Raw genomic sequence first — 14155 nt, forward strand, 5'->3', positions numbered from 1 at the left:
CTGGTTTCTGATTATTATTTTTTATTCATACTTTTTGAATTTATACATTCCATTAATTTTACAATCATTTAAACATTTCAAGGTTTGACTTCCTTCCCCCTCTTTCCGCAGTTCCTTAGATTTATTTTTTAATATCTTCTGCATATCCAAATTCATTTAATTTGCTCATTTAATTATCTACTTTAAATATATATGAAACTGCAGGTTATTGCAATGTCCTGGTTTCTGATTTGACCCTGGAATATCCTGCTTTCCCCTAGAACGCCCTTATTTTCATGGGAGAAATGTTGGAGGGTATGGAGTTATGCAACCCCTGAGCCAAGGAGCTAAGTAACTATAAAACCTTTAGAAGCCCTGTTTGGGGAAGTTTTTAAATGTTTAATGTTTTGTTATGTTTTATATATGTTGGAAGTTGTCAAGACTGGCTGGTGCAACCCAGCCAGATGCGTGGGGTATAAATAATAAAATTAGTATTCTTATTATGGAATAGGACGTTCCTATGTTCATCGGAGAAATGTTGGAACATTGTCATTGGGCTTAGTAGCCACTGATAGCTCATTCACACAGATCTCACCACTGGAAACTGCAGCCAGCAAGTGATTTGACATGAGTGAATGAATCGCTCTGTTAGAATGTTGTGCTGTTGGGTGAATGAATGGTGGATAGACAGCGGGATGTCAGTGTGTGTAAGAAACAGCCTACTTTATTGCTCCACCCATTTCCCTCCTGGACGTGCTCACCATTCATCATACTTCATCATGTATTAATTTACGTACTGCTTACAGGCCAAAATGGCTTCTAAACAATTTACAAGTATAAAACCCTCTCACCATCAAAGTACACAATAAAAACCAATTCCATCAAAACATTAAGCCACCCACAGTTATCTTTTTCATTGAAACGCGGCTGTAAAATAACAGTTAAAAGAGCAATTAAAGCAATCAGATCAGGAGGTTCAAGCTCAGGGAAGCAGCTGCATAAACCGGTATTCCTTCAAGAGCCGGCGGAATGCCAATGCTGATGGGCCCTCTCATATTTCGGCGTGGGTGGAATTCCACAACGCTGCTGCCACCAGTGAAAAACCCTGCTTCTATGTTACCATAAGCTGATCATCATCAGGCCATGGCAAAACTAACCTGGTTCCATTTGATGATTTTGAGGCCTGAGCAGGGAGTGGAGAGGAAGAATGTTTTCCATCATGCATGCCCAGCACAACCCTATGATGTTGAGCCTGGTGGAAACGGGGGCTGATAACAGACATAAAGCCCAAAACATCTAGAAGGCACTGGCTTGGAGAAAGATGCTGGGACCGTTTTGTAAGCGCACCATTCCTGCAGTGCAGCAATTACTTGAAGATGGAAGTTTCCCTGCCTGCAGCCCAGTCATTGTTAATTAATCTCCTAGCTTAAATGGAAGAGGCCTACAGACTTCAGGTGGCAGAGCTCTTAAAACGAGTTAATGTGCTCTCCTTGGGAGTGTGTCATTGTGTTGCTCCTGATGGGGCTATTTCAGTTTTCTCATCTGCTCCAAGTGGAACTGCAAAGGGCCTTGCAGGGTTGCATGCAGGGTTTGTGCTTCTGCTGCTCTCATCAGGCTGCAATGGACCCTCCCGCTGCTGTGTTTATTAAACAGCCAGATGAACTGCTCCTCCAGAACAGGGATAAGAAAAGCCTGCTGGATCAGGCCAGCAGCCCACTGAGTCCTACTTCCTGCTTTCAGAGCAGCCAACTAGATGCCTGTTCTCATCCTGTTCTCACAATAACGATGATGATGATGATGATGTTTGGCCCCGAGGTTCTCCACCCCTATTGTAGAGACTTCTGGGGGCATATTGTAAGCCAAGATAGGCTGCCCCATGGCCCATGGGACACATCTCTACTACCCCAAAGAGCAAGATCCTGTTCTCACAATGGCCAACCAGATGCCCCTGTGCAGGACCTGAGACAAGAGCCCTCTCTGCTCCAGCCGTTTCCAGCAACTGCCATTCAGAAACATCCTTCCTCCAACAGGGAGGGAGATCAAATATCATCATTAGGTAAAGGTAAGGGGGACCCCTGACCATTAGGTCCAGCCGTGACCGACTCTGGGGTTGCAGCGCTTATCTCACTTTATTGGCCGAGGGAGCCGGCGTACAGCTTCCGGGTTATGTGGCCAGCATGTCTCTGGCGAACCAGAGCAGCACATGGAAACGCCGTTTACCTTCCCACCAGAGCAGTACCTATTTATCTACTTGCACTCTGACGTGCTTTCAAACTGCTGGGTTGGCAGCTCACCCCATCACGGGGATTCGAACCACTGACTTTCTGATCGGCAAGTCCTAGGCTCTGTGGTTTAACCCACAGCGCCACCCACGTCCCAAATATCATCATTAGTAGCCACTAATAGCTCCCCCCCCCCATGAATTTGTCTAATGCTCTTGAAAGGACAAGGAACCAATGGGAAGTGTCCTCCAGCAACACCTGGAGGGCTGCAGGTGGCCTTCTTCTGATTTAGAGCATCTGTGAGGTCCAGTTGCCCCACAAGAACCTGAGTGTGTATCCTAAAACAGGATTAGTATTTAAATATAACAGATTTTACTGCAGGTTGTCCACAAACATCCTGCTCTTTGGGGTAGTAGAGATGTGTCCCGTGGGCCATGGGGCAGCACACCTTGGCTTAAAATATGCCCCCAGAAGTCTCTACAATACGGGTGGAGAACCTCGGGGCCAAACATCATCATCATCATCATCATCATCATCATCATCATTCTAAAATCTCTCCCCAGGCTCCACACCCAAGTATTTTTGCCTGGCTGGAATATGTTTTGTTTCCTTGCATAAAGAGAGGTATTTGCGAGAGACTGAGTGTGTAGAAACCAGTCTCTGCAAAGGTAAGATTTACATGTGTTGCTCTGACAACTTTTTCCTCTGACCATGCCCAACATGGGCATATGGCCCTCAGAAGCTTGCCCTGAAGGGGATGTGGCCCTCGGGCTGGAAAGGTTGCCTCTATCTCAGCTCTACAAAATGCAAGTGTTTCTTGGCAGGCAAACTATGGAGAGAAGCTTCCTGAAAAGCAGGGAGAGCTTGATAGCGCCCCGTGACTCAGAGTTCTTACTAGCTATTTATTTACTGCATTTATAACCCTCCCCCCTTTTCTCCAAGGAGCTTCATTTCCCCCTTCCTCATTTCACCCCCACAACAACCTTGGGAGGTAGGTTAGGCTGAGAGGAGGTGACTGGCCCAAGGTCACACAGGGAGCCTCATTCGTGGCTGAGTGGGGATTTGAACCCTGGTTTCCCAGATCCTAGGGATGTGGGTGGCACTGTGGGTTAAACCACAGAGCCTAGGACTTGCCAATCAGAAGGTCGGCAGTTCGAATCCCCGCGACGGTGTAAGCTCCCGTTGCTTGGTCCCAGCTCCTGCCAACCTAGCAGTTTGAAAGCACGTCAAAGTGCAAGTAGATAAATAGGTACCGCTCTGGCGGGAAGGTAAACGGCATTTCCGTGTGCTGCTCTGGTTCGCCAGAAGCGGCTTAGTCATGCTGGCCACATGATCCGGAAGCTGTCTGTGGAAAAATGCCAGCTTCCTCGGCCTATAGAGCAAGATGAGCGCCGCAACCCCAGAGTCGGTCACAAGTGGACCTAATGGTCAGGGGTCCCTTTACCTTTACTTTCCCAGATCCTAGTCCAATACTCTAACCACTACAACACACTGGCTCTGTAAAAGGACTGTAGTCAACATAGCATAGCTCTGGGAATGTTTGGGTGCATGTAGCTCCAGGGTTTTCTCCCTGTCACTTGGCAGACTGTGGGATGGCCTGGCAAGGTCGTTTTGCTCTTCAGACTCTACTCTCGCTGGCCTGGATGACGCTTTTGTCTTCTGTGCCCTGGAGACGTTCCAACAACACACGTTCCTCTTTCTCCTCTTAAAATATGTTCCATCTTTGAGGAAAGGGGGAGGGAAATACAGTGAGAACAAGCAACAGTTGAGCCAATAATTGCTCCCCATCTTGTAGGATTTTCCATTGGAATTAAATTGCAAATGCTACTAATGCCCCTAATTAAAGTCATTATTACACAGAGGAAATGAGGAGGCAAAGCCTGGCAGCCTCTGCTCCTCGCTGTGTAAAGTCATCATGCTTTGCCTGCTGGTTTTTTGCGTGGGAGAAAAAAAAGGGGGTTTAATAAAGTTTCCTAATTGCTTGGCCCTGAGGTACACAGTTGATACATCAGAAGCAACCTTCTGCTGCCCGTCTGCTGCATGGCATGTGCCAAAATATGCTCGGATTCCACTTTCCAGAGGGAATGGGTCTTCTTTGTTTACTTATTTAATCCAGATTTATACCTTGCCTTCTGCACCGTGCCCCTGAAGCTCAGTGAAAGCTTCAAAATATGCAACCCTAACACAGCGAAAGCAGCATCTAAAAACGGCACCAAGAAGTGTAACATGAGCATGGAAAGAAGAAAGCAGGAGCGTCTGGACTCAAAACAGTGCCATCAAGCAAAGCCAAAAGACACAATCAATGCAACAGCCTGAAAGCCTGTCTAAATAATCATCATAGTCTTTGCTTAGCGGTGCAATGTCATTAAGTAGATAGATTGGGCCCTCACCCAAAAGAGGGTGTTGCAAAGCCTGGGTGCAGCCATGGAAAACGCCTCTAAATGCAACACACACATATCTCTGATGTTGGCGGGACACAAGATGCGCTTCAACAGAAGATCAGGAAGGAAAGTAAGGAGGCCAGGGGGGGACAGTGGAATAGATCAAAGGCAGAACTCAAGGGCGTCCGATGAAGCTGAATGAAGACTCAGGGCAGACAGAAGAAGAAATTTCTTCATGCAGAGCTTAGTTAAACCATGTAACTCTCTCCTGCAGGAGCCAGCGATGACCACCAACCTAGATAGCTTTAAAAGAGAACTGGACAAATTCATGGAGGAGGGGAAGACTACCCATGGCTATGCTCTGCCTTCATGGTCAGAGGCAGCAATGTTCTTATGTTCTCATGCTCATCGCACCAGCTGTGTGAAAGAAAAGGGGGGGGGGACCTCTTCCTCCCTAGATTTGCCCCATCCTCTTTTATAGCCATCCAAGTTGGTGGCCATCCCCAACTCTTTGGGGAGCGAGTTCCATAGTTTAACTATACTTTTGTGTGAAGACATATTTCCTTTTGTCTGTCCTAAATCTCCTATCCTCTTTGATCAAGAATTATGAGAGAAGTAAAACTTCTCCATCCACTTCCTCCACACCCCAAGCATCATCTTGGATGTCTTTATCATGTCTCGCCCTTACTCAATTTTCTTCTAAGATAAAAATCCTCCCCCCAAGGTTGCAGCCTGTCATCACAGGGGAGTCACGCTTGCCTCTGGATCATTTGGCGTGCCCTTTTCTGCCCTCTTTCGAGCTCTGCAATATCTCCCCCCCAAAAAAATTTTATTTTATTTTTTGAGATGAAGCAACTAGAACTGAACACAGAATCCCAAATGTGGCATCACCATCGTTTGGTAAGACAGCACTACGATATCAGCACTTTTGTTTTCGATCCCTTTCCTAATGATCCCCAATATGGAATTTGCCTTGGGCAGAAGAACCCACGTCGCTCAATTTAAATGGCTTCAAGGCGGGGTTGACAGCAGAGGAGTGGTGCCTGGGCTCAGAGATCAAGGGATGTCCATGAAGCTTTCCTCCAGTATCAGTCACCCCAAATTTATTACTCAGCCTGGCAAAGCGCTCTTGTTAATTGGATGTATTTGGGGTGGGGAGGTGGGAGATGGAGGAGCCACATATCATGGTACTTCCAGCAGAGCTTTTCCTGTGGATGGGGCAATATCATAGAATCACGGAACTGTCGAGATGGAAGGGGTCCCAAGGGTCATCTAGTCCAACCCCTAGAAATGATGTGGGGCAAGGAGGGGCAATGCACTTTTCAACACAGCAAAAGTGGTTCCAGGAGATGGTCTGAAGACCCATGAAGCTACCACCTTGCTGAAGGTGGTCAGGGTCTGATCAGTGTCTGCTGCTGTGAGTTAGAATACTAGAAGCTGCCTTATACTGAGGGAGACCATGAGTCCATCTAGCTTAGTATTACCTGCACTGACTGGCAGCAGCACTCTAAGGTTGAAGGCAAGGATCATTCCCACTCCTACCTGGAGATGCCACTGGGGATCGAACCTGGCACCATCTACATGCAAAACAATGGCTCTACTAATCACCTATGGTTTCTGCCCATAAAAATAAAGCAAGATTCCAGTCCCTGTGGTTCTCAATTAAGGACTGAGTTAAACAGAACACTGGTAACTGCTTTATTTACATTCCCATCTTGGGTAAAAAAAAATGGATTCTTTAAAAAAAGCAACATCTAACTTAATATAAAATGTATACACTGCTTGATTGTTAACAGAACCTCTAAGCAGTTTACAAAAAAAGTTAAAAACATTGAAATTGTTAATAAAATGCAAAGTTAAGATCAGGTGGTTTTATAATCAAAATATAATTAAAATAAACATTTAAGCTAAAAACAGATTAATTTCTACACATCTGCATTAGCTTGATTGAACAAAAATGCTTTTAGGAGGTACCTGATACCAGGTACATTCCTGGTATCAACAGGCAGAGAGTTCCAAAGGGTGTTTGCTGCCAAACAAAAATACTTATTTTTTTTAGTATATTAACTGGCACCTGTCACAATGCCATTCCACAGATGAAAGCGGCCGAGCGGGCACATATGGGGTAAGGTGATCCTGCAAGTAAACTGGTCCCAAGCTATTGTGGGCTTTATATACCCATGGTTAGACCTTGAATTTGGCTGCGTAATATATGGGCAACCAGTGCAGATCTCTGAGCAGTGGTCTCATGCTGGCAGGGTAGGGTCTCCCTCCTGTCAGCAGTTGTACTGCAGCATTTTGCACTAACTGCAGTTTCTGGATCAAGCACAAGGGAACCCCACACTGCAGTAATCCAGCCCTGAAGTAACCAGCACCTGGACTACAGTGCTCAAGCTCCCCTGATCCAGGAATAGCTGAGACTGTCATATCAGACACAGTGGGCAAAAGGTACTTTTAGCCCCTGAGGCTACCTGGGCCTCCAAGAAGCAGAGTTGAGCCCAGAAGTGCCCCTAGACCAGGGACCAGCAAACATTTTCAGTAGGGGGCCGGTACACTGTCCCTCAGACCTTGTGGGGGGCCGGACTATATTTTTTTTGGGGGGGGGGAATGAACAAATTCCTATGCCCCACAAATAACCCAGGGATGCATTTTAAATAAAAGGACACTTTCTACTCATGTAAAAACATGCTGATTCCCAGACCATCAGTGGGCCGGATTTAGAAGGCGATTGTTTGCCTACCCATGCCCTATACTGTGCAATGTACATCCGGTGGAAACGGGGCTCTCCTCTTTTGTTTTCTTCACCACGTTAACGGCATGTAGAAGCAGCACAATGTAGGCTAAAAGGCAGACTTGGCAGCATCCTGACTCTCAACACCGCCTGAAGTGTCAGAACAGCTCTGAGGTTGCTAGATATATAAAAAAAGGGGGGGGGGAGTCCACGTTTCAACCAATTTATCCCGGAAACTCTTTCGAAGCTGTATATCCAGGCACTTAATCTTCATGATATCGGTAGTGTCAGAGATATCCTTGTAGCAGATTAATAAAAGGCAGCTCACCTTCCTTCTCCAGAAAGCAGTAGTCTCAAAACCTCCCCTGTTATAGCTTTCCAGGTTTATCAGAATAACATGAAGGCATTAAAAAAAAACCACTGTTATCCCAAGTACAGATATAATTCCAGTGGAGATGTGACACTTAACCACAATCCGTTGCCAGAATCCTGGTAAAGCAGCCTTTCTCAACCTGTGGGTCCCCAGATGTTGTTGAACTACAACTCCCATCACCCCTAGCTAGCAAGGCCAGGGCTCAGGGATGATGGGAGTTGTAGTCCAACAACATCTGGGGACCCACAGGTTGCGAACCGATTTTAAGAAGAGCCTTCTGGATCAGGCCAATGGCCCATCTAGTCTGGCACCCCACTGCCCAATTGGATGCCCCTGGGAAGCCCACAAGGAGGACTTGAGCACCATAGCACTCTCCCTACTTGGGACTCTCACTGGCTGGCATTCAAAGAGATTTGGGAGAAGAAAAGTTTCAGTTGTGGGCCAGATGCAGCTCCACACTGGTTTGGGGAGGGGATGAGGAGGGGGGCTGAAACAAGAAGGTGTGAGCCCACTGTCCCACAAAAATGTTCCCAATTAAATAGGAGGACCCCCCCCCCAAAAAAAAAGAGGGCAGGAAAAGATGAGACGGAATGAAACCTCAGGAGCAAAATATTTTGCCACCAACTAAATGATGAGATCCTGACCACACCAGAGCTTGCCCCCGCACACTGCAGACACCGTTTCAATTTAAACCTGCTTTATCTGAGGGAAAAAGCCCCAGAGGGGAAAGCCAACCTCCCAGAGATGTAATTTCCTCATCCAAATTCAATACTGTGGCCTTTCAAACTTACTACTGCTATTATAATTGGTATTCTCCCAAGCTCCGTAGTCCTGCGAGCTAACTAATTCCGCACATGGCTATTTTTCTCCTAATACTGAAAATATCAGAAGTTGCCTGAGACGATTGGTTTGAACTGTTGGAAGATCAGGGCCATCTCCTTTGTAGCCCTCCAAGCGCTCAGACAAAGCAAGGCCTACCAGAGACCAATTTTAACTGCAGCAGCCTTTGTCCAACCTGGTGCTGGAGGTGTAAATAATTACTGGACTTTGAAAAACTGGCATAGAACTATAGAACTGTAGAGCTGGAAGGAACCTCAGGGATCATCTTATCCAAATCCCTGCAATGCATCACAGGAGATCAAGTTCCTCAGTTTTGTTGAACTGATTAGTTTTAATTGGATTTGGAATCAATGAGTAATTAATTGTTATGGCTTTGAATTTTATCGTGTTACTATCTTCCTTAGTTCGGAATAATGCTTTTTATAGGGTAGGGGGCACAGGGCAGTGGCGTAGCGTGGGGTGCAGGGGGGGCCGGCCGCACCGGGCGCAACATCTGGGGGTTAGGGTTAGGGGGCGCAAATCCACGGGTTAGGGGGCGCAAATCCACAGGTTAGGGGGTGCAAATTACTTGCCTTGCCCCGGGTGCTGACAACCCACGCTATGCCACTGGCACAGGGGGTGAGTTTATGGGACCAAGGGGACAGTGACCCAATAAAGTTTGGGAAATGCTGCTCCAGGCAGTGTTTAACGGAGAGGTGCAGGAGTTGTGCTGTCTTCTGGAGAAGTTTTCCTTCACTGAGCAGCTGCAGTTTGGGTCTTTAGGGTAGGAAGAAGGGAGTTGCGGGGGGGGGAGGGGGTGTTTCCGTGTCATGGTGGCTGGGAGGATTAACAAGCTGCTCCCTGCCCTGTTCAGCAGCCCACTTTGCCAGGACCAAACCTTTCGGCATCATGGAACAACCGGAAAAGGCACCAGAATTCTTGCACCCCTGGACGTCAGCGACCATTGTCAAGACTTACCTGGATGTTGTCGAAGGAGGCTCTGTTAGTGACGTCATAGAGCAGCAGCAAAGCTGAAGAGGAAGACCAAGGGACAGGGAGAGAAGGCAAGGCACAGTCAAACACCACAGATTAGAACCACAAAACTGTAGAGCTGGAAGGGGACTAAAGGGCCATCTAGTGACATCCATGTCCCTGCAATGCATGCCTTGTATTTTACATAAGACAGTACCTTTGGGGTGGGGGACCTTTTGGCCAGGGATGAGGCCTCTTTTGAAGCCCCTCAGGACTTTTAAGCCCAGACACCCGCCTGCTCTCCAGCCCACCCCTCTAACCAGTCACATTCCAAACCCGCCTCCCAGTCTAACTGGAATGTGTCCTTACAAGTGTAGGAAATGTCATGAAAAATATAGGATGCCACTGAAAAGGAGGGTGCTTGTGAGGAGTGGGAAAATTGGATTCTGTTTAAATAATAAGGTGGTTTATGGACCCCTGTGGTGCAGGTACAAAGCACATAGACACACACCTCTCTGCCACACAACAAGTGCAAAATCTAGCCTGTGGATTTTGTGATCTCAGCTTCACTGGAGATATTTAAGCAGAGGTTGGCTGGCCATCCATAAGGGCCTTTTGAGCTGTGATTGCGGGGGGTTGGACTAGTTGACCTTTGGAGATCCCTTCCAATTCTACGATTCTGTGGTTTGAGCGAGTGCAACCCAGAGCCACCCCAGCTCCTCATACCTCCAGGGTCCCTGTGGTGAGAAATTCTCTCTTCCTGCTTCTGCATTTTCCCTTCTCATCAGCATTTTAATCACTTTCACTTAACGAGCTCCCTTTCCACTTGAGAAACCACTAACTGATTCTCTGAGAGAGCTCTAAATTTTTTACTACTGAAGTTTTAACAACAAGCGTTTGGGAAACAGCTGAGTCCCGGCAGGCCTCCTTCCTGTGGTCTTTAATTCATGGGTAACGCTGTGGTTGGTGAGTGGAAATTGGCCTGGAAGAGGCTTCCACACATACCCTCCCCTTGCCCTCTGACCCCTCAGCTTTGCAAGACTAGTAGATGGGGTGTCCAGCAGTATCAGCAAAGCAGCTGCAATCAGAAGGGGCCCTGGACACACCCAGGTGGGACTGCTGCAAGGATTTCTGGAGTTGTCCCAATGCCTTCTTGGGTGTCCCATTTTGGCAGAGCTGGTGTCATGGACTGGCTGAATTGCAGAGGAGTGGTGGGAAGCACCAGCAGGAGAACCCCCAGGGGAAGAAGGCTCAGAGCCAGGGGGTTAGCGGTGGGACAATGACAAGTGGTCAGAGGGAGAAGAGAGGGCAGACTGGGAGGAGGAGGAGGTGTCCGAAGGAGAAGAGGCAACAGGGTTTAGTGAGCAGGAAGATGCTATGGCAGGCGAGGAAGTGGGCCATGGGACAGAGATGAGGCAGGCTGCTGAAGAACCCAGGGAGTTTCCCCCTCCTGCTGCGACCAGCTCCCCCCTGGTCTCCTAGAACCTGCAGAGGAATGAAGAGGGAAGAGCAAAGAGAGACAAGACGGCGGAGCCTTAGGCGGCTGAGGAAGAACCTTAGAGAGCGGTGGGAAGGCTGGGAACTTCAGTCCTCACAACTGCCTCTTTTGATCAAGACTGGGGAGGGTTGCTGTGACCACTAGGTCTGAGCTGTTTTGCTTCTTTGAATAACGAGTTCACTGACATCGGGTGCTTTATGGTTTTATTGCTGACCTACGCCTGACTCCAGCTTCTGTCAGCTGTTTGGGATTGCAAAACAACCTCCAGGCCAGCTTTCCTCTCATGGTGCTCTTTCTACTGGGTGGAGAGTGTGTGGGCAGCAGGAGGGAGAGGCAGTTGCAATGGGACCCTCACCTGCCCTGCCCTGGTTCCACAGAGGAGCACAGAAAGCAGATAGACTGTTGTTTGTTGTAGGCCTGGGGAGATACCCTTGAGAGCTCTGACTAGGTGAATGGAGCACTTTTGAGCCTCTGCCTCTATCCCACCCCTTCTGGAGTCTCTTAAAGGGTCAGCTCTCTGGCCTGAAGGCAGGACCTCCTCCTGGCCTCCCAACTGGTGGTGCACAAGCCGGCGCTGCTTGGACTGGTGAAGTCTTGCCAGAGGCACACTGTGCCAGGGGAAAGGATCTTGGCCATAGTTCTATGGGCCTGGTTGCCATGGCAGCTGGTTCAGTGGCCTCCTGCTGCCAGCCTCAAGTTCTGTGGTCCTCTGATGATTATGATTTATCACATTCCTCCAAGGAGCTCAAGGTGGCACACATGGTTCTCTTCCTCACAACAACCCTGTGAGGTAGGTTAAGCTGCGAGACTGTGACTAGCCCAAGGTCACCCAATGGGTTTCATGGCTGAGCTGGGATTTGAACCCTGGCCTCCTAGGTCCTAGTCCAACACTCTAAAAACCACGCCACATCAGGCTCAGACCCAGGAAGCTGGTCACTTCCTTATCTGAGGACACTGTTGCCTCCAGCTCAGTATCCTGGTTGCTGCTGGGGTCGTGACATTGCCTGTTCAGCCAAAGGGAAGTGGGAAGCAACCCACTTAATCTGGAGAATGATACTAATTTGCCCCACCTTCCTTGTTCTGTGCACCTTCCCCCACCCACCCCATTTTAAAAAAACCTCTCTTTCCTGCAGACCTTTGAAGGCTTCCTTTGAAGGCTTCCAGTGTGAAAGTTTCCTCCTTGCTAATGAGCTAGGCAGAGACTTCAAGGCACTTCATGGGGCTGCCTGCCTGACTTTAGAGGGCTGGGAGAGCAGCAGTCTGAAGAGGGAAACAGCGCTTGCCAGCATCTGCTGGCAGCCCTTGACAAGGCAAAGGGGGCTTTTCATGCTGTCGCTTTCCCTCTTTGGAATTCTGTGCAAGTTCAAAGCATGCAAGGAAAGGAAGAGCCTAGCTCGAAAAATTGGGTCGGATCAATCCAATTCCACCCCACCCACCCCCAAATATCCCAACATTTAGCTCCTTGATCTTCCTCTGCAAAAGGAATTTTGCCTTTTGCAAAATGTCACTCTCTGCAAAGTCACAAGTGAGGTCGGGGAGGAGAGGTAATGGCCCTTTGATGTTGGAAATTCTGAACCAATGTGGCAAATCCCCTCCCCTCTGAAGAATGTGACTAAATGCCAGGTAAGGGACAGTGTGGTGTAGTGGTTAGTATTGGACTTGGACTTGGGAGAACCCCACTCAACCATGAATGAAGCTCATTGGTTGACCTTGGACCTTGCCTCTCAGCGTAAGCTACCTTGCAGGGTTGTTTTGGGAATTAAATGAGGAGAGGGGAAACCATGTTTGTCACCTTGAGCTCCTTGGAGAAAAAGGTGGGATACAAATGCAACTAATAATGATTATAATAATAAGAACAACAGCAACTTTCCCCTTGCTTTCCACTTGCTCTGCCAGGCTGGAGAAGCATTTTGGAGAACTCAAGATCAGGGGCATCTCTCTCTTAGTGTTAATTGAATGAACCGTCCAGCGAATAGGAAGAATATCTCTTATTGGATTAAGAGAGAGAGGAAGATGATATGGTGTGTTTGCAGGAAACCCACGTGGCTCAAAAGGACAATCATTTACTAATTAACATAACCAAAGGGCATAAAGATACCATTTCATGCAGCAAATAAAACTGGATAGGTAGCTGTGATAATAACAGGCAGAATCACAGAACTATAGAATTGGAAGGGATCCCAAGGGTCATCTAGTCCAACCCCCTGCAAGGCAGGAATCACAGCCTAAGTGGGGTAGGTGTGGCTTCCCTAAAGTGGCTTCATGGGCCACATGGGGAGCCAAGTTTAGCCTGCAGGCTGAAAACTCCCCAACTCTGTGCTAGAACCTCCAGCCAGTGCAGGGACAGGCTGTGATGACACGATTCAAAACATAAAAGTTTCAAATCAAACCAGGAAAGATATCTGGCCAAAGACTTTTTAGTCCTTTTCACATGGTCTCTATAATTGGCCCCACTCATGTGGGGATAAGGAGGCTTTCAAAGAGCTCAAGAGTTGTAAATTACAGAGCTAAAGTTCCCAGAGTTCCCTGGGAGAGTGGGACAGGTTGCTAAGGTAAAGGTAAAGGTACCCCTGCCCGTACGGGCCAGTCTTGACAGACTCTGGGGTTGTGCGCCCATCTCACTCAAGAGGCCAGGGGCCAGCGCTGTCCGGAGACACTTCCGGGTCACGTGGCCAGCGTGACAAAGCTGCATCTGGCGAGCCAGAGCCGCACACGGAAATGCCGTTTACCTTCCCGCTGGTAAGCGGTCCCTATTTATCTACTTGCACCCGGAGGTGCTTTCGAACTGCTAGGTTGGCAGGCGCTGGGACCGAGCAGCGGGAGCGCACCCCGCCGCAGGGATCGGCAAGTCCTAGGCGCTGAGGCTTTAACCCACAGTGCCACCTGCGTCCCCAAGGACAGGTTGCTAAACCACTCTGGAAATTGTTGCTTTAGGAGGGGAATAGGGGGTCTTCTAGCAACTCTTGGTACCCTTAACAAACTAGAGTCCCCATAATTCTTTGGGGGAAGCCGTGACTTTTTAAAGTGGTATAATAGGGATTTAATTGCATGCTTTGTATATGACCTGAATCCACCCTACCAAAGAAGAATAGCAGATTAAGTTGATGGATTATGCTGAAATGGCTAAAATGACAGGAGGAATCAGAAATTAGGAAGATGAAAACTTTAACAAGGAATGGG

General features: G+C 48.1%; 1 protein-coding gene across 1 annotated transcript in view; it reads right to left on the minus strand.

Annotated features, from left to right (window-relative positions):
- Positions 1 to 14155, minus strand: part of RAB26 (RAB26, member RAS oncogene family) — a 107944-nt gene that overhangs the window by 7683 nt on the left and 86106 nt on the right. Inside the window, exon 5 of the mRNA XM_083712113.1 lies at positions 9484 to 9536. Within this exon, the coding sequence (XP_083568239.1) occupies positions 9484 to 9536 (53 nt within the window). The remainder of the gene's footprint in view (positions 1 to 9483; positions 9537 to 14155) is intronic.

Source organism: Podarcis gaigeae, assembly GCF_964106915.1.
Source record: "Podarcis gaigeae genome assembly, chromosome: 14".
Classification (NCBI taxonomy): domain Eukaryota; kingdom Metazoa; phylum Chordata; class Lepidosauria; order Squamata; family Lacertidae; genus Podarcis; species Podarcis gaigeae.